This window comes from Lissotriton helveticus, chromosome 1_1, assembly GCF_964261635.1.
Source record: "Lissotriton helveticus chromosome 1_1, aLisHel1.1, whole genome shotgun sequence".
Lineage (NCBI taxonomy): Eukaryota > Metazoa > Chordata > Amphibia > Caudata > Salamandridae > Lissotriton > Lissotriton helveticus.
Window position 1 is genome coordinate 642,606,208 of NC_136057.1, and position 21,484 is coordinate 642,627,691.

General features: G+C 47.0%; 1 protein-coding gene across 1 annotated transcript in view; it reads left to right on the forward strand.

Annotated features, from left to right (window-relative positions):
* GNAI1 (G protein subunit alpha i1) overlaps positions 1–21,484 on the forward strand; it is a 314,590-nt gene that overhangs the window by 166,173 nt on the left and 126,933 nt on the right. The window contains exon 5 of the mRNA XM_078674173.1: positions 16,194–16,322. Within this exon, the coding sequence (XP_078530299.1) occupies positions 16,194–16,322 (129 nt within the window). The remainder of the gene's footprint in view (positions 1–16,193; positions 16,323–21,484) is intronic.

Genomic DNA, 21,484 nt, shown 5'->3' on the forward strand with positions numbered 1-21,484 from the left:
ACCTGGTGGGCCAAAGTTCTTAAACCTTTGCTTGGATTACTTGCATTTCAGTGTTTGAGTGTTGCAATGCACCAGCATTTTGCCTCCTGGTTACTACAGAGCTTTAGTTGAAGATAGAATTTTTTTTGAAGTGTTGGACATTCCCTATTGTGTTCCTGCCTCATGAGTAAAGTGTAAAGGACTTAAATGTATAAACATAAGGCCTAGTTCTTACAAAGATGACATCTTAACAGGCAGACATTACTACTTGCCAGGGCCAGAAGAATTTACTCACTCAACTTAAGCTCGCACCTACCCTAAAACTGGACTAGACTGAAACTAGAAAACCCAAAGGACAAGTGCTATGGTGTCTTACACTCCCTTGCTCCAATCCCTTCATAAGCACAGCTACTTGTTCTCTGTGACACCATATGAACTGAGCATGCCGTGTATTTTCCAAATAGCCCATACTACTTGTGTGCACTTTCTCTATATCTACATACCGAATCTATAATCCTAAGTATCTTCGCCCACTACCTTCTCTCTTTTTTGTTATAAAATGTTATTATTCTAAACAAGTGAGCCAAGAGACGGGGGACTAAAGGCAGACCCCTTAAGTCCACACATAGATCTGCGTATTCTTACACACAATTGTAAATGTTAGCTAACCATGCCAGTTGACAATGTTAAATTTGTGTTTCCCTACATTAAATCCAAGAGCCTCATATTCTCATGTTTTCTCGCGCACTGCTTCCAGTTATCTAGCATTGTTCAGCTACTCATACAGCAATTCAATCCATTTATCAATATTTTCACTTCTAGCAATTCACTGGTGCCCAGCAAAACCCTGAATGTCATGTTTGGCTACCAAAAAAATCCACTCCTACCAGGGTACGTTGCCAACCACTCCTTTCAGATCACAGTATGCCAAGACGCAGCAGCTAAAAAAAATTTGAATTTTCAACTCTGGTCCTCACACATGACCTTAACTCTACTGATATTGACTAGATATGACAGCTACTCTTGCACCCATGCACTCTCTTGTGCTTTATACAAATAGTTGTTTGTCAGGGTAAAGTGCTGAATAGTTGCAGCCATAGTAAAATATAATAACACATGGGGAGCTAGTGTGAAGATTGCATTATCAGTCAGGAAATGGTGTGTGCTTTTCAGCGAACAAGATCTTGTTGAACAGGACACATGTCCTAGTTTTGTTAATATATTTGACAAGTATATGCTTAACTTGTGTTGCTTCCCTGCAATAAAGTCTAGGAGCATATGAGGCAGCCAATCATGATAGAAATCTGGCCTCTGAAGACCATAGTTCCATATTCTGTCTTTCATTCTTATTTTATCTTTAAAGACTACTGGGGGGAGGTGGTGGGGCGGAGTGTTCAAGTAGATTAGAAAACTCACCTGCTAGAATTTTTGTGGGAAAAAAACATGCAAGCTGGACATGCACTTGCGACAAAACACTTAATTATGACCATGATGCTGGAAGGCTATTCATTTGTAGGATGGTGAGGGAGTAGTTGTGGATGAGGGGGGAATGAAGAGACACAATAACCTTGATGCATGTGATGTGTCTTGCATTGAAAATATATTTTATCCTGGTCAAATAGTCATGCAGATTCCACCATACCATAAATCTGGAGACACAAGGGTTGTTAGGTACCTCTAAATAGCTCAAATTCAGATAAATTGACTTTATTCATGTTTTTGAATGAACACATGAGTCGGTGAATTTATATTTTTGAATTAACCCAAGAGTCGGTGTACTTTTTAGCAATAACTAAAATATTCTGGAGTTTCTCTCCGAAGAAAATTTCTTCCTGTAACTAGTTTCTTCATGGGTAACCATTGAGTTAATAAATGATACATCTGTACATTTGAGGGTGAGGAAATTAAAGGAAGCGGTTGCTTTAGGCATATTGTCTCATATCCAGGAAATACTGTGTTGTCACTTAAATGCTGCCGTAAGTCACCGGAGTCTTTTTGCACCACAGTAGCAACGATCTCTAGTTTGTTTCTTCCCAAAAACACAACAGTGTCCGCTCCATTTTTGAAAATTCTTCCTCCATTAATGTCATGGGGCACTTTAGTTTCCCTTGCCTTCTAACATTTGTCTACCTTTAAACATTTTTCACTGGAGGTCCGATTTTTTTTTTTTTTTGCGTTTACTCTTTTCTCTATTTCCCAATATCCAGGGGATATTTCCTGTCATCATTTTAATATACATTTTGTACTGTTGGGACAAAGTTGTCCCAGCCATTGGCACTAGTCCTTTCCACAGAGATGATGGACGCTCCTCTCCGTTTCACTTTGCTCTTGTGACTCTATGAGCATTGCTTCAGTGGGTTGAGAGAGCTTCCTTTCTGGAGTGCTCTTCCTGTCACTCAACCTATAGCGGCTAGTCCTGCTCCTGTCAAGTCCTGAACTATGTCTCACTTCTTCCCTGGTTCAGGGGTGACGTGAGAGGACAATGGTAGTCTGGCTGAGGAGTGACAAGTCTCCAGAAAAAAGTAAGACTACTGCTAGAAATGTTGTGAAAGCTTTTCCGTCTGATATGATCTTCATGACTGGGTATCCAACATAATTCCAATCCATCAATCTGGATTTAGAACAGGTTATTATTACAGTCAATAGTGTACCTTTCAGACTCTTGGTGAACAAGCCCCTAAAAAAACCAGCCATTATGTTAAATTGATTACTCCCAAGCCTTTAATAATGTTAAATGGAAAAAAAACTTTGGGAGAAACAAAATGTAGCATTAATTGTTCTTTAGTATACTTTCTGATGTCTTTACATGGCAAAATTTGGCTTCAGATAAAACTTGCTAGAGGAGTCTCCTCTCCAAAGATGAACACTGCAGATGGTTTAAAACAAGGATGTGTTATGGCTGCTAATTTTGTTCCCTGTACAGAGCTGATCTTCCTTCCTTCCTTTGATCTTCCATATATATGGCTTAGTTCCAAATCTCTCAGCTATTTCACTTGCACCAATGACATTGTCCTATTCTCATTAATCCCAAGGGGTCTGAATGATCTGTAAATCAATTGCAATTAGACCAAAATGATGTAATTTGGTAAAGCAAAAATTCAGATGAGGCCAAAACTTGGTGACCGCATTAAGTGAAACACTACTACTATTTGGGTATAATAGACCAAATATTTAACTTGGACAGAACACATCTGAAGCAAGAACAGAGGCACATCTCCTCACTTTCATTAGAGAAATTCTGCAAAGCTTCCGGAGGTCAGACCATTCATCGGTCCATAGAGGTGGTCAACAGCAAGATTATTCTATCTCTTCTTCATGCTTCTTTTGTCTTTAAATTCTACATAAACTAAACAAGGTTTGTGCTGGATTGTCGCATCTCTGCCCCACACAGTAAAATGTGACTGGAGCTATCTTCAATATCATTATTTGCTTGACCTATCAAGGTGGCCTTACTGTTTGTGTGTCTGTCTGTATATGGGTTTCCGCCAAGGAAGACTAACATATCTTGTATACATAGAGCTGTTAATGACGTGTGAATCTTCAACAGCATTGAGTGTCGCAGAATTAGATAACTCTGTGATGGAAAATAACCTACCCTTACTTCCATGTCTTGCCACACTCTGCTCGCAAAGCCCTCATAACTAGGCAGACCTCTGGCAAGAAGAAGAGGTTGATATGACTAGCTCAGTCTTATCTGTGCTGACTATACCATCTATACATATTAAAATATAAATCAGGATTGTTTGACATGCATTTTAGACCCAGTTTGCAAGCACCGTTTGAGATTTCTTCTCATGCAGATTCTGGTTTAGTTTGAAGGCTCTTGTAACACTTAGTCTGCTTTCAAAGTCCGGCATTGAGGGTGGTAGAGCGGCCCCAGCTGGCAGCGGGCCGCTCCCCCCAGTTCCCAGCAGTATTTCTTGAGCCCAAGAGGCTCCAAGCCGCATTTCCTGTAATCCGAGCCCACCAGAGGCTCCTGAGGGCCATTCATTTGTTTAGGGCCACGAGGCTCCAACGTGTTGGCCCCATTGGTGATTTCAGCTGCCCAGCATGTAGTGGGCAGCTGCTCCGTTTAAGCCCCCCTGACATTGGGACACAGGGCGTCCTAGCCCCAGAGAGTTCAGTTGGCCTAGGGACAGTCACAGGTTGTGGCTTATGTAATTTCTACGCAATTGTTATTTGCTGCACCTCTGAATGTGTGTTTATGCATCATGTGTTTTCTTTCCCTACACCTCTGAATGTTGTGATGCATCATGTGTAATGTTCTCCGGCTTATACCCCTAAATGTATAGTGATACTTAGGTGGTTGTTCTCCCTAGTACAGGTGTTGCTATTAAGGTCCTGGTTCACTGCGTGGCATTTTCCTAAGGTGGTTAGGGTTACGTAGGTGGTACTTACCTGTTACCAGTGATTACTGGTTGTGTGCTCTATTTCTTATTTTGTGCTACAGTGATTGTATATTCTATGTTCTAAGTGCTAATTCTAACAAGTATTCTAGTGCTAAAAGTGCCTATTCCTGACAGTGGTCCATGTTGCCCTGTCCTGTACATATATCCCCTGTAAATTCTGCCCGTGCCTGTTGGCACATTGTAAAGTGTGTGTTTTTATCTAATGTGTTTGGTACAATACAAAGGCTATTTTTACATATAACCTTTTTTTTTCTTTTCTTTTTTTTTTTTATGGATTCAACCCAGATCTATGGGTCTACCAAAATATCTCATGACCCGTTTGCAAGTAGTCCAGAATTCGGCAGCCCGTGCCATCTTTGGACTCCCGAGGAGAGTTGGCGCCACTGCCTTATTGAACACTCTTCATTGGCTACCTATCTCCAAGCGAGTCCTTTTTAAATGCCTGACTGTGGCCTTTAAGGCCCTACATGGTATTGGCCCCAAATTTATTGGGAAACGTCTTTCCCGGTATGTGCCAAGCAGGAATCTTAGGTCATCTGGTCTGTTTTTGCTTACTGTTCCTGTAATTCGTCGTGCACGATTGGGAGGTCGATCTTTCCGCTATCTGACACCCAAGGCATGGAACGAATTACCATTGTCCCTGAGATCGGCTCCCTGTCTTCTGACTTTTAGAAAGGATCTGAAGACATGGCTTTTTAGGAAATAGTCTTTTTTTCTGTTCTTTTCTGTTGTGTGGTTGCTTTCTATGCTGTCTTTCTTTGCCAAAGCGCCGGGATGCTCCTCTGGAGTCGCCGTGCGCTATAAAAGAAATAAAGTAACATAACATAACTATGACTGGGGGTGAGTGTCTGAAAAGTTTCAGTGCTCCGTTCATCTTTTATTTAAAAAAAAATATATATTTTTTTTTTGGTCCTCATCTCACCTTTCAAGCCTCTGCGGGTCTTATGGAGCCGCCTTCGTTGTCTGTCGCCCCTACGGCTTACCGCACTCGCTTGGGTTCTCCGACCGGTCCCATTGTTTTGTAAGGGACCCTGGTGTAATCATAAGACCTATTTTTATATATAACCTTGTGTGGAGTTTCCTTTGTGGTGGGCCTTGGGTGGTGTTGCTGGGGGTGCGCGCGCAAACACTTAACCTACATTGCCTCTGGAATTAGCCTTGCTGCTCGCTTCACGTTACTTAGAGGGTGAGCAGGGGTTATCTTTGGCGTGTAACTCCCTTGCCCTCACGTAGGAATGGTGGTTTCTGCCTGACTTTGGCGCAAGCCTTAGCCAACCGGAAATCCCATTACTAACAATGTGACCCAAGGCTTCTCAAGACAGGGTTAATGCCACCCTCTGCCCGGGCCCATTTGACCCCAGGTCAAACGGGAACATTTGCTAGTCAGTTTTTCCCTCTCGGGCTAGTACCACCGCTAAGGTGGACTACCTGATGTGAACATTACTTTCAGAATTCCACCATCTAGCTTTTTGGGGGACACTGGCTCTGTGTGGGTTATGCACACAGGAAGTGGTCATATTAAGGGTGTTGACACCCTGAAGGTAAGTAGCCCATTGACTACTACCTGTCAATCCTAACACCCTTAAATTGAGTATTTAGGTGGCACCCTCGACACCAGGAACGCAGATTTGTGTGATCAAGAAGAGTGGACAAAGAGGAGCCACTGGAAAAGAGAACTAAAGCCTACTGTGCACTTATGTCGCCAAACCCTGCCTGTCTGCACCGATCTCTACAATCTTGACCAGTGACCTGTCCTGCAGCTGTCCAGCTTTCAAAATACCCTGGGAGACTGCCATTCGTCCGCAAATTGCCAGCAACCTCCCTCGGAGTAGAGGATCTACACCAGTGCAGTCCGCAGGCACAGAAGGTCCGATCTGCCGCCCAACCCAGTGAGAGGACACCCGGACCAACCGGACAGGACCAATACCCAGGGAACCAGACCCCTTGCAGCAAACTGTGCCTGTGAGTCTAATCTGAAATCCTACCGCACCGTGACCGAGCAGCCGTTAAGAGAAATCAGCACTGCAGACACCAACTTCCAGAGTGGCCCAGCTGTCCTGATTTTGCACTCCCAACTGGCAAAGACCAACAACCGCAAGGCCCTAGGACGCCCAGAGCCCAGCTGACCTCTACTCTGCCCCGAGCGCCCCATCCTGGGCCCCAACGAACCAGCTGTGCCCCGTTCCCCTCCGAACCTTTATGACCCGAGCTCCCTGACTTGTCCCCAAGTCCTTGTCTGCAGCCTGTTTCTAGGTGCCCCCCCCCCCCCTCCTTTCCACTGGCGTAGCGTGCACCACTGCTAACCTTACCAGCACTTCTGCACGCAGGCGCCCCAGGGTAGGTAACCAGTAACTGCTGGTTGTGTACAAAAGACATACAAGGTTGGAGCCGCGCTAGAAGGAAGCGTGGAACATAATGTTTGTTTATTGCAAACGTCATTTGATACTAGAAGATGGTCGCACAACATGAAATTTAAAGTCATATGATAATCATATTAGAAGCCCTGATGTCCACGTTGGACGAAACCTGTTGGCTGGATAAATGGGATAATGCACCTTTTTGTACTGAAACTGGATTGAATAATAAATTAGAAATTGGCTTTCTAATTAAGCGAGACTCCCTTGGGATTTGCTTGGTTGGATACACAGAGTGGACGATATGAGCGCACTACTTGGAATGCTGGCATTATGGATGAATCATGCGCTCCTTTTGTATAGATTGTAATGGCTTGTGGTACTTTGTACCTTGTTACCTACGACCCCAAGTCCCGAAGGAGAGCCCTGGAAACCGATCGCAAATAACTGTATGCAACATATGCCTTGATTCCCGTAGGGAAGCATTGCTGCAGAAAGAGGCATTGAATGGAACTATTTACTTACCTTTAAAAATTCATATCTTAACTACTTAGTTGATAACAAAGTTCTTGGTATCAAAATTGATATAAAAATAAAAGATTTTTCCTAAATTGGTCTTGGATTTCTCATTTATTGCCTCTAAGGGTACAACAGATGCTTAGGACTACTCTCTGATAAGCCTAACTGCTTGCCACACTACCATATAAGGGAGCGTTTGCATCTGTAAACCAATTGGTGTTTGCTGAGGTCTCTTTACACAGTGTACCTTGTTTAGGCCCACTATGTAAAGAGCCAGCTTCCTACAACTGGTATGTTTAAATGGGGAAGCAGACTAACTTCTGCTTATGCTTATTCGTTCTGGCCCGGCAAAGGAGGGCTAAAATCCAAACCCAGGTTTCTGCCCAGTATTTCTCCACTTTATTCCATTGATCAGTATACTTAGTTTCTCTCTCACAGGATATTCATTGATGGTTATAAACACTGAATAGTCCTGCCACATGCGGGGATCCTGGAGCTCTACTTTAAAATATAGCTTATCTGAAAGAAACAGTTAGATATAGATTCCTTACCTTAGAATTCCCCCAGGCATCAGACTGGATCCAGAACGTTTTTCATCAGCAGTACCCCTGCGCGTCGAAAAGGTGGCGTCTGTCAGCTCCGCGTTCGTCGTGGTCGCTGGGGTGACGTCACGGTAGCTACTTAGACTCTGCCCTAGAGCGCTGACGTCAGTTCTTTCTTTTCCGTGCCAGCAACGCAGATCCGGAGAGTGCTGTACCCCCAGTTACTTTTAACTGACCTTTTTGTGACTTGTCGACTTCATTTTTTTTTTGTCTAACATAGACCTTTGGTGCATAAAGGATGCCTGGCCTCAAAGCCTGCGGTTCCTGTACTCGACTGGTGTCTGTGTCCGCGTATACCTCTACTGCATGGAACGCAACGATGACCCCAAGTCGTGCTCTGACTGCCAAACCATGACCCCTAAGTCTTTGCAGGTGCGCTCCCAAAAGCTACTCGAGGCCCGACAGTCGTCTCCACGTCGTTTGAGGTCTCAGCCGCTTGGGAAATCGAGGGACTGATTGAGGAGCCATCATCAATCCTCGTCTAAGTCTTCGCACTCGGGGTCAAGTAAGTTTAAGCACAAGAAGTCCATGAGACAAAGGGTGCGGGTGGTGCCCCTCCTGCGGCTCTGCATGCCGAGCCTTCAGGGTCGACTCTGGCCTGACTGGGAGCGACCCCTGCCCAGCTTAGTCAGTTCTACGAAGCGATGCATGCCATCTTTGGGCAGCCAGACTCCGCAGGTGCGCACTTGGGCCCTGCGGGCTCAGTTGGGGGCCCTAGGCCTTCGCTGCCGGCAGCTCCGGCCTCGGCACCGCAGAGCCCCCTTGGATCCAGGCCTGAATCTGGATTGGCGTCTGTCGACCTCATTACACCTCCACCGGCACCATGTTTGCAGCCAGCGTCGACCCCGGCTTCCACCCGACGTGAATACGGAGCTGGACAGACATCTACCGACGCCGGATCCGGCACAGATGGGTACTTTTGTGCCTGCATTCCACCATGGCCATTTTCAGCCAGTTTGGCAGCCAGATGAGGGTGAGGAATACTGGGAGGGGTCTGATGACCCTTTAACTGCCCAGCTGGAGTACGACCAGGACTGGAGGGAGGACCTAGGGGATGCCAGTGGTCTGGATACCTCACCTGACTTTGGCATGTTGTCTCTTCCTACCGTGGCTACGGATAAGAGTGTCTTACGCAGCTGTGTTGAGTAGTGCGGCCGAGGCCCTACACCTCCAGCTACCTACTGTTGCAGTGTGGACTAACCTCCTGACAGGGGTGCTTCAGCAGACAGTGAGCTCTTCGGAGCCTCTGCTGTTGTTTAATGAAGCCCTCACGGGCATCTTTTTGGGCACCTGGTCAAGGCCCAACACAGGGGCTTCTTTGGATAGGATGGTTGCCAGATTCCACCGCCCGGCCCCGGGTAACCCCACTTTCCTCTCCAAACATCCCTCCCCCGAGAGCTTGGTGGTCCAAGCTTCAATGTCCCAAAGCACATTCCCTAACGCACCACCGGACAGGGAATGCAAGAAGCTGGATCAGCTTGGAAAGAAGTTTTTTTTCTTCCTCCAGTTTAGGGCTGCGGTCGGTAAACACTGCATGCCTGTTGGGCCGTTATTCCCACTCCTTGTGGGATATGGTGGCGCAAGTGCTGCGTCAGTGTCCAGAGGAGGCCTGTGCTGTACTCTCCTGTGCTGTACTCTCCTCTCCTGTGCTGTACTCTCCTCTCCTGTGCTGTACTCTCCTCTCCTGTGCTGTACTCTCCTCTCCTGTGCTGTACTCTCCTGTGCTGTACTCTCCTGTGCTGTACTCTCCCGTGCTGTACTCTCCCGTGCTGTACTCTCCCGTGCTGTACTCTCCCGTGCTGTTGTCGAGGGGAGAGACGCAGCAAAGTTTACCATCCGCTGTGGATCAGACACTGCCGACTCAATGGGTACGACCATTTCAACGTCTGGCGCTTCGCCATCACGCCTGGCTGAGTTGGCTGAGAATAACTGACTTTTCTGGGGATGTCCAGAACACTTTGATGGACATGCCCTTTGATTGGCATTGCCTGTTCGGCGACAAGGCAGACCGTGGGTTAGAGCGTTTCAAGGACTCTCAGGCTACGGCCAAGTCCTTGGGCCTCTCCACCACGCACCCTGCACGGTCGGTCTTTTGCCCCTTTCGTGGTTACGGAAGGGGTTCCCAACACTGTCCTTTCAGAGCCACAGGCCTGCTCAAACTGTTCAACATCAACATCAGCACTCTGGGGACGTGGGAACACCGACATGGTTCTGGGGGCCAGCGGGCGGGCTAGTCCACCACCACCGCCCCCGCACCCCCCTGCAGCAGCCTCCAAACCCTCCTTGTCCGACCTTTCAGGCCCATCAAACACCAGTGGGTGGCAGGATCCTCCATCACCTCCCCCACTGGCGCACCGTCACGTCGAATAGGGGGGTTTTGCAGATAGTCCGAAGGGGCTACTCCCCCCCCTCCCCCCTTGGAGACTATCCTTCAACCATGCCACTCCAGTACCATTGCATGTCGAGGGATCACCTGGCCCTTCTCCAACAGGAAGTTACGGCTCTCATGGCCAAGGGAGCCATTGAGCGCGTTCCTGCCACAGAAGTAGGTCATGGTTGGTATCCCACTACTTTCTGGTGCCCAAGAAGGACAAGGGTCTGCGTCCTATCTTGGATCTCAGGGATGTCAACCGCTTCCTCCTGAAGGAGAAGTTCAAAATGTTGACCCAGTCACAGGTCTCGTCTGCCCTCGACCATGGAGACTGGATGGTAGCATTGGACTTGGAGGCCGCTTATTTTCACCCCCCCCCGTCCTGCTGGCCCACTGGCATTCCCTGCAGTTCACAGTAGGCCACGAGCAGTTTCTGCTTACCATGCTCCCCTTTTGCCTTACAAGCGCCCCTCTGTGTTAACGAAAATGATGGCGTGATTGCAGCTCATCTGCGCAGATCATGGGTTTCAGTCTTCCTCTATCTCGACGACTGGTTGTTGAAGGCGGGCTCGCCCCAGGAAGTCGTCTCCCACCTCCAGATTACGGCCGACCTCCTGCATTCGCTGGGGTTCTCCATCAATGTGCCAAATTCACACCTGACCCTCTCTCGGAAGCTCCTCTTCATCGGAGCCGTTCTGGACATCACACAACGCAGTTTCGGGTTCGGGCTATGATTCTGATCTTTAAGCCTCTATCCCGGATTTCGGTCAGGATGACCCTGAGGCTGCTGGGCCTCACAGCCTCCTGTATCCTGCTGGTTGATCATGCCAGGTGGCATATGCGGGCTCTGCAATGGGACCTGAAGTACCAGTGGGCGCAGCATATGGGGAATCTGTCAGATTGCGTCCAGATCTTGGAGGGTACTGCATGACAATTGCAGTGGTGGCTCACGAACCAGGATTGGGTCAACGGCAGATCACTCTCTCTCTCTCCCTACCCCAACCAGAACACACAGTGGTAACACTCATCCCTTCTGGGATGGGGCGGCCACATGGGAGAGGTGGACATCAGAGACCTCTGGTCTCCGGCGGAGTCCGAGCTCCACATCAACACTCTGGAGCTTCGGGCAATCAGTCTTGCACAAAAATCATTTCTTTCCTCTGTCTGGAAAAGGGTAGTGCGGATGTTCACAGACAATACCACCGCTGCACACGTTCACCAAGCACTACTGCCTGGACAGCCAACTCAGGAGAGACCGCTTCATTGGCCGTTCTGTTCTCCAGGACTTCTGGTGTGAACTTAGTTCGCAGACCAACCTCCGGGGTTGGTATTGCTGGGTTATCTATTCTAATGTAAGGAATCTATAACTTTTTTTCTTTCAGATGAACAAGTTACTTGCAACAAGGCGGAGTGGTGTCATGCACCCTGTCAAGAGGCCCTCTGTTTCTGGACATGGCTGGAACATTAAGGCATATCCCTGGTGGTTCAACACTTGGCAGGTTCACTGAACGCCAGGTGCTTCATGCATCCCGAATGACGTCTTCACTCGGAGGTGGTGCAAGGTCTCTTTCAACATTGGGGAGAGTGATTAGAGCTCTTCCTCACCGAAGAGAACGAGCAGTGTCAGCAATTCTGCACATTAGAATTTCCAAGACGGCACTCCCTAGGCGACGCTTTTCGTCACAAGTAGAGTTGAGGTCTTCTATATGCCTTTCTGCATATACCACTTCTGCCCAGAGTGCTGAAGAAGATTAAGCGAGACCTTGTCCAAGTCGAGCCCAAGCCAAGCCGCCACAGACGACATCGGCGCCAACTAGACAATGGCGAAACATCAGCCCTCATCCTCCTTGACCTGTCAGCCGCCTTCGCGGTCTACCATCGCACTCTAAAGGCACGCCTCCTAGAAGCCGGAATCCAAGAGAAGGCCCTTGACTGGACCACGTCCTTCCTCTCCGGCAGAACCCAGAGCGCCCGCCTCCCACCCTTCCGATCTGAAGCCACTGACCTAATCTGCGGCTTCCCCCAGGGCTCATCTCTCGGCCAGGCGCTGTTCAATGTCTACATGGCCCCCCTCGCACAAGTGGCCCGCCATCACAACCTCAACATCATCTCCTACGCAGACGACACCCAGCTCATCCTCTCTCTCACCAAGGACCCACACACCGCCAAAACCAACCTCTATGAGGAAATGAAGGCCATCACTGACTGCATGAGGAGCAGCCGTCTGAAGCTGAGCTCTGACAAGACGGAGGCCCTCATCCTCGGACCCACCCCCTCAGCCTGGGATGACTCCTGGTGGCCGACCACACTGGGAACAGCACCAACACCCACTGACCATGCACGCAACCTAGGATTCATCCTAGACTCCTCCCTCTCCATGTGTGAGCAGGTCAACACCTTCTCCTCCTCCTGCTACAACACCCTCCGCAGGATCTACAAGCGGATCCCGACCAAAACAAGAACGGTGACACAGCCCCTCGTCAGCACAAGACTGGACTACGGCAACGCACTCTACGCAGGAATCCCAGCCAAACACCTACGAGGACTACAACGCATCCAAAACGCATCCGCCCGACTGATCGTCAACGTCCCCCGCCGCAGCCACATCACCCCCCACCCGAGACCTACACTGGCTCCCCGTCGACAAGAGGACCACCTTCATGCTCCTCACCCACACACACAAAGCACTCCACAACGCCGGACCAGCCTACCTGAACAGCAAACTCTGCTTCTACACACCCACCCGCCAGCTCCACACCGCCAGCCTCGCCCTTGCCGCTGGTCCCTTGCATCCAACGAACGACCGGCGGCAGATCCTTCTCCTACCTCGCCACCAAGACCTGAAACACCCTCCCTACCCACATACGGCAGACCCAAGACCTACTCGCCTTCAGAAGACTCCTCAAGACCTGGCTCTTCGAGCAGTAGCAGCCTCCCCTCCCCTCCCCTCCCCGCCCCCCCAACCTTCCCGCCCCATAGCGCCTTGAGACCCTCACGGGTAAGTAGCGCGCTTTACAAGTACTCTGATTCTTGTGGCTCCCAATTGGGCACGAAGAGTCTGGTATCCCGAGCTGCTCAACCTGGCCATCGATCCCCCGATCAGACTGCCTCTTAGTGAGAATCTTCTGTTGCAGCAGCAGGGGACGATTCTCCACCCGAACCTGTCCAGCCTACTCCTTGCGTGGAGATTGAGTAGCGGCAGTTGATGTCATTTGACTTCCCAGAAGTCTGTAATGTAATCTTGGCAGCTAGGCGTCCTGCCACTAAGACTGTATACGCCTGCAGATGGAATACATTTGTGCACATCAAAGGCTGTGGATCCCCTTTCTGCCCCTCTTTCTGAGGTTCTCTTGTTCCTCCTGTCTTTGGCCCAGCAGGGCTCTGCTCTGGGCACTCTTAAGGGCTTCATCTCTGCCTTTTCAGCCTTCCTCAGGCTTCCTGATCAGCCTTCTCTTTTCAAGTCCCCTGTTGTAAAAAGATTTCTTAAAGGCATTACTCATCTTTTTCCTCCTGTTCCCTTCGTAATGCCTCAGTGGGACCTAAACTTGGTTCTTGCTTATCTGATATGAGCTCGCTTTGAGCCTCTACATAACTGTCCTTTCAGACTCGTCTCTCTGAAAACTGCTTTTCTGGTGGCCATCACCTCTGCGCGCAGGGTGAGTGAGCTACAAGCTGTCTTCCAAGACTCCTTTTCTGGCTGTTTATCCGGACAAGGTTGTCCTCAGAACCCGACCTTCCTTTCTTCCAAAGGTGGTCACTTCTTTTCATATTGGCCAAACCATCACTATGCCCACCTTCTTTCTGCCTCCGCATCCTTTGAAAGAGGGAGAGGCTCCACCGTCTGGATCCAAACCGTGCGCTCTCCTTATACTTGGATCGTGCCAAAAATTCCGGGTGGACGACTAGCTCTGTTTGTTACGCGGGCGCCAAGAGAAGTTGGGCCGTGCACAAGCGGACCATCTCCAGGTGGGTTGTTCTGTGCCTAAAGGCCTGCTATTCTTTGGCAAAGCAGGAGCCTCCAGTGGGGCTGCATGCCCATTCCACCAGGGCGAAGGCAGCTGCTACTGCTTTAGGACAGGGAGTCCCCCTACATGACATCTGTCAGGCAGCTACGTGGGCATCGCTGCACATGTTCACCAAGCACTACTGCCTGGACAGCCTAGTCCGGAAGGGGGGGGCTTCTTTGGCCGTTCTGTTCTCCATGACTTCTTGGTGTAGACTTAGCTCTCAGCCCCACCTCCGGGTTTGGTATTGCTGGGGTATCTATTCTAAGGTAAGGAATCTATAACTGTTTCTTTCAGATGAAAAAGTTACTTTCCTTCGGTAAAGATCTATCTGTAAGAAACATATGTTAGTTATGGATTCCTTACCACCCCACCCATCCTTCCCGTTCGGCGACCTGACTTCAAGCGTTCAGGACATCCTTTCAGGGCCCTAGTGTTGCAACCAGTGGTCAGTATCTTGCATGCTCTGTGCTTCTGGCGTGGAAAGTAGTGTACAGAATTGACGTCAGCGTGCGAGGGCGGCGTGTAAGTAGCTACCGGGACGTCCTCCCAGTTACCACAACACCAACAACTAATGCGGAGCCAACCGACGCTACCTTTCAACGTGCAAGGGTACTACTGACGAAAAACTTTCCAGATCCAGTCTGACGCCTGGGGCAATTCTAAGGTAAGGAATCTATAACTAATCTGTTTCTTACAGATGTATCGTTACTGAAGGTATTTAACTTGTTCTTTAAGTGTAATTCTTCAACTTACTTCAGTAAGGCCAATATTTAACATACTTATTTTAAGCTGTTTTGAATCCTATAAAGTGGAGTATATTGAGCAGTTATTTTAATTTGCTTAAAAAAAGTCATTAAGTAATAAAAACTAGGAAAAATTACAAGAAGCTATATAATTTTTCCTTTTAAATCTCTAACAACTTTTTTTATGGAAACTGAGAAGGACAATGTAGATTGCAGTGATGTACATATTATGATGCTGCCCCTTTAAGGGAATCAGTCCTCCAGTATTCTCGCAGGTAGTTGTTACCTCGGTTTGTTTTTCCAGCTCCTGGCGACACGATTTTGGAGCACTAAGCTAGGCCTTAATTATTTTTTTCCACCCAATGTCTAAGCAGATTTGTACCGGGGATGGGGGGTCCGGGGGAGGGGGAGTGGGTTGTGGGGGCCAGAGAGAAACCATTTGGTCACTCAGTTTCTGAAACAGCAAATAGTGTTTCATCATCTGGACTGATTAAGAAAAATGTTTGAATAGTGTCTCTGGCTAACCTTTTCTAATACTAGTGAAGATGTGTTTTTAAGCATGCAGTTGTTTCTAGGGCAGTTAAATCTCTCTTCTGAACATGTTCTCTTGGGCAGCTTTGCAAAGTTAGTTGAATATAGTTAATATCCTAACTTTTGTTTGCTGAATTCGTGAAGACCTCAATGTTCTTGTCTTACAAATCTTTTGCAAATAATATTTTTGACAAAAGTATTTAGGAAGCTACTTTACGACTTGCCTTTTAACACTTTATTTGCTATAGAGTGACTAAATATTGGTTCTCTTGTTTTCCTAGGCAAGTCTTGTTTGGTAGCCTGTGAATCTAGTAAACATTAAGCACTGGGGATAGGATTCCTCTAGTGTTGGTATCTCATCAATTTACAGGAGCACCCGCCACCTAAAGACCAACACCAATACATTTACTGATAGATTTTTTCATGCTATTTAGAAAATGTACCCAAACCTTTGGATGGGCTGTTAAGTTGAATTTTGTATAGAATAGCTGATGATAAATACTGAAAAGGCATGTGCCTCCATAAAAGAGTAATATAGGTAAATAACTTTTGCTTGGCATCACTGTAATTCAATAGTTGTGATGTGCTTCGATTACTATTTTGTCATCCTGTACCAAAACATGTACCATTATTTTCTTGTGACAGCTACCAATGTTTATGTATTTTCATTTTCCCTAGTTATTTGAATGACCTGGACAGGATAGCTCACAGCAGTTACATTCCAACCCAGCAGGATGTTCTCAGGACTAGAGTTAAAACTACTGGAATTGTGGAAACCCATTTTACATTTAAAGACCTTCATTTTAAGTAAGTAATGCAATGATTTGTGCATTGCAGTTTGTGTCAATAAGGATAATACTAGTTGATGCTGCAGTATGAAGGTGAAACCATGGACGAATGTCAACCATTTAGCACTGCATAACTGAAAATGATTTGAAAACAAGAATCTGTAATACAGTATTTTAAATATTGAGAAGTAGGTTTAGAAGACCCCTGTAAAAATAATGTGGTGGGACTGTAAACCACTTCTTAATGTTACGTTTTTTAACCGTATACATTTTTCACATCCAATGACACTCCAGCCCCTACGCCTTCAGAAAGCCCCTCTCCTCTTTCCCTTAAGATAGCCTTTGCACATGTCTTGGTTCCATTTTACTCCGCTCTCAGGGTAGAAGTCTAGTCTAAGAATGTCAATGTGCTTTTATTTATTTACTTTTGCCCATCTCAGTGCTCTTTTACCTCAATACAGAGCAATCAAAATAATGTATTTCATGTATCTTTGTTTTTAAGAAACTTTTCTTTTACTGCAGATGGACTATGCCAGCTGCTACAAATAGACTTCAAGCGGTCTGATTTGCTTGAATAATTTTTCGGAGTTGAATCTCACATAATCTGTATCTTCTGCGTCTCTAACAGTTATCACGCCTGGTTAAGTTCATTTGCATTAGAAATTACCATGATTGCCTAAGAGGAGCGAACAGCAGAAGCCTGGTAGGGATATAGTCCAATAGTATCCTGTTGCTGATTCCTATATGAAGAGATCTTCATTGAGAGTTATAAACACTAAATAGCTAAGCATGTTCGGTAGCTCAGTCTACAAGTATATATTTCTGTAGCGCAGACCAACCTAAAAGGTAGCGGAGTGCTACACATCGTCGAAGACTAGCATAAAGTCCATGAGTTATAAGAGAGGAAACTGTGTAGTGGATGTTAATGTAATCTTTAAAGAGATGAGTTAAACTTTTTCATCAATTGGAGGTGTTGGGGTGGTCCGGATCGATATGGAGATATTATCCAGTATTGGGGTGTCTTTCATAGATTCATATATATATATATGCAAAAGCAGTGCCTTAGTAAGAACTGTAGTAGGCTAAAAAGAAAAGAGGCCCAGAAGGCCCAAAACTTAGTAGCTTATCTACCTCATTATATGAAAAGAACCAAAAAATGGTTCTAACCAATCAGCTGTCAGCACCCTCTAGAACCTATCTAGCAGAGGCAGTTCTCCTCTGATTTTCACTGCACGTCGTGTGGAAGGGAGTCTTCTTGAGTACCTACTCAGTTTTCTTCATATTTCCTTCAAATTGTCAGACAAGAAAGCTCTCTTTAGTGCCTGCAGGACCTGTGATAAGAAGAGGGTCCATGTAGATGATCAACACAAGGACTGCATCTACTGTCTACATCCTAACCATATTGTTAAGGATTGTAGAATATGTCGTACCTTTGCTGCCAAAACTATTAGAGACAGGGAAGCAAGGGTACTGTTATGCCTGAAATCCTCTTCAGCTGAGGATGACAAGGCCTCAATAACTAGCAAGAGAGCTAGATCCCGAGAGAGCTCTTCATTAGAGGGAAGGAAGCACCACAAATCCTGTCATGGAGCTTCTGACCAGGCAAGGAGATCTCCAACTTCTCCTTCTGGATCAGCCTTGTCTCTGTCTTCTGAGATCTCTCTCTAGTGTCTTCTCATACGATTTCTGTGACCTCTGCAGCTTCTATTTCTTCAACTACAGTCTCTACCATGGCTATTACCTCACCTATTGTGTCTTCTAAAATATCTACATCAAAAAGATCTTCTGTGACCAAGGAATAGTCTTCTAAAAGTTCCTCATCTAAACCTCCGTCGACGACTGCGTTGACGTCGACTTCATCGACGACCGTTCCCTCATCAACGAAGACATCGTCGACGAAGAGCCCGTTGACGCCTAAAACCTCGTCTATGTCGGCACCACCGTTGACTGACAGTCAACGAAGAGCCCATCGACGACACCGTTGACAAGTTACGTCAACCCCATCGACTACCACGTCGACGAAGCTTCCATCAACGACCCAATTGTCCAAGGTGACCCTGTCGACGACAGATCCCCTTGATGACAAAGTCCATCGACTAAGGGTTGGTCATCAGCGATTTCTCCAGTATCTCAGACGAAGCTTATTTCTTACACTCACTTCCAGTTGAAAATATACCACAGACAAGACTATAGCAATATATCTCCATTATTGCCATCACATATTTTGGAGTCTTACGTGGAGGATGAGGAAGTTGATGAGGGTCCTTTTTGGCATAGCTCACCATCCCTCAGAATTGCAAATAAAATGCCATGAGGAGGACGATGAAGAAAATTATCAAGAGCATTTTTATCAGGAGGATCTATCTACACCTTATCACAGGCATCCCAAAAGGGCTCCACATCAAGGAGACCAGTCATCTTCCTCCTTCTTTGATTCAAGACCTACAGGCCATGTTGGCTGATTATCGGCAAAGGTTTTCTCCTGAGCAGACTATTCCTGTTGTACCTCCCTCACCGGCGGTCATACCAGCACCAGCACCACTACCACCGGCGGAAGTTTCTACTTCACCAAGGCAGCCCTCTGGAACAGCACCACAGGGGGATCAAGATACTTGATCCTCAGACGAGGATGGAAGGGAGGAAGGTGAATTACCCAACAACAATGCTGATGGGGACCCCTGGGATGACTACATCATTCCCATGCCCTTACCTCCTGTTCCTCAGCCATCGGTTCTCCTCCTGAGGATATCGGCGGCTTTCACAACATCATGCAAAGGGCCGCAACAAGATTCGAATTGCCCGTCACTAATGAACAATCTGACTATTTTTTGCATGATTTTAGGAAGGTTACAGAAAAATAAGAGCGATTCCAATCATAGACTGATTTTGGAATGAAGGTCTTAAAATAATGAAAACTCCTGCCTCAATACCCGCGGTGCTTCCACGGATTGAGAAAAAATACCGAGCACCTCCAGACACTCCACCTTGCCTAATAGGTCATCCACGCCCGGATTCAGTCATATCCGAAGCCGCTCAGCAGAGATCAAAGAACCCGGCCACCCCAATTTCAACTCCGCCTGATAAGGAGGGTAGAAGATTGGATCTTATAGGAAAGACATTTTCTACTAATGCTGCATCCGCCTTCAAAGCAGCAAATTCCCTGGCAATTTTGGCACAATACGTCCGCCAGATGTGGTCAGATTTGTCAGAGTTCATAGACCTAATTCCTGAAGATCGTTTGCAGGAGGCAAGGAAAATTGTGTTGGAAGGTGAACGAGATGCGTCCGAAATTATCGACTGCGCTCTTGACATCGTGAATACCAATTTCAGGCAGCTTGCTGGTGCTGCGGTAATTAGACACCAGGGATGGCTTAAGGCAACATCGTTTAGGCCAGAGGTGCAAATCAAAATACTGGATATGGCCTATGACGGCGACTCATTATTTGGGAAGCATATAGATGAAGCCTTGTTGGCTATCAAGACCGACACACACTCCTAAATCGCTGGGTACTCTCCAGTACAAATGAGGATCTTTCCGAGGATCCAGAGGTCGTGGTTTTTCCTCTAGGGGAGGTTATCACAATCGGCAGAACAGGCAGTATCAATCGCATTATAAATAACCTTACTACCAATCATCATATAGACAAGCTTCTTCGGCAGTTTCTCTCATCAGGGCTGACGAAGACGGTCGAACAATCAAGGCCGTGACTCAAACAGAAAACAATGAGTTCAGCCGGACACCAGTCAAAATTTCCCACCTCCCTGTGGGCGCAAAGATCTTGGCTTTCTTTCATCAATGGCAACCGAGATCACGTCAGATCAGTGGGTCCTCGACCTTGGTGGTCTCTGAAAGCAAACTTGCCTCCGGGCCTCACGTTCTTGACTACTCCCCCAGAATTTGTTCTAACAACGGATGCCTCCATGGAGGGCTGGGGAGGTCATCTTCAAGACTCTCAGATTCAAGGACGATGGTCCCAACAGATTGTTTGTTTATGTTTTGGCGATTTTTAAAGCGCGCAAATACCCTGGGGTGTCTCGGCGCTCACTGATCAGAACGATGGCTACCAGTACCAGTACCAGCAAAAACACAACAATCTGGAATTGCGGGCCATATTTCTCTCACTGCAGGCATTCCTTCCGAGGATTGCAGGCTCCTCAGTGCTGGTCCGACAATACGATAGGATGTATTACATCAACAAACAAGGGGGAACGAGGTCACTCTCCCCATCGCAAGAATCTCAGGAGCTGTGGGAGTGGGTTACAGAACACGGTATAACCCTAAGAGCAGAGCATGTCAAGGTCCTTCAAAACACTTTGGCAGACACCCTCAGCAGATCTCTCTCAGGATGTCACGAGTGGGAGCAGGAGCAGGTGGAAAAGGTTTTTCGAGTTTGGGGCAAGCCAACTCTAGATTTGTTTGCAACGAGAGAGAACAGCAAATGCCTTTACTACGCCAGGAGATTCCCTCACGGGGATCAAGAGGGAATGTCCTGTCGATGCGATGGTCAGGGATTTATGCGTACGCTTTTCCCCCAATACCATTTGATACCGAAAGTGCTTCAAAAGATAGAGGGAACATTGCAGTCTCATCCTGATTGAACCTCGCTGGCCGAGACAGTATTGGTTCCAAGAGTTACTCCTATTATCACAGGAACACCCTATTTGTCTACTTCCAACACTCACAATGTTGACAAGGGAAAGAGGCCAGATACTACACCCTGATCCACAGTCACTTCACTTGCACGCCTCGCTCCTGACTTCCTAGAATTTAAGGATCTTAGAATTTCCCGACAATCCTGAGATATTTTATCTAAATTCCGTGCCCAGAGTACAGTCAAGACATATCGCTTAAAGTGGAAGCGATATTGTCATTGGTGCGAGGCAAAGGATGTTCATCCAATCCAGGCTCCAGCGGAGGATATCCTTCCTTATTTGCTATCTCTGGCCAAAGCGGGACTTGTGTTCTCCTCTATCAAGGTTCACCTCGCTGCAATTTCCAGATTCCGAAAGAGCTCTAACAAACCATCACTTTGTTCTTCATCACTTATCGAACAATTTTTAAAAGGACTTTTTTGAGTCTTTCCTCCGATCCTTCCACCACCTCCGGAGTGGGAACTGAACACAGTTTTATCTCAACTAATGAAGAGACCATTTGAGCCAATTCACAAGGCAGAGCTTAAA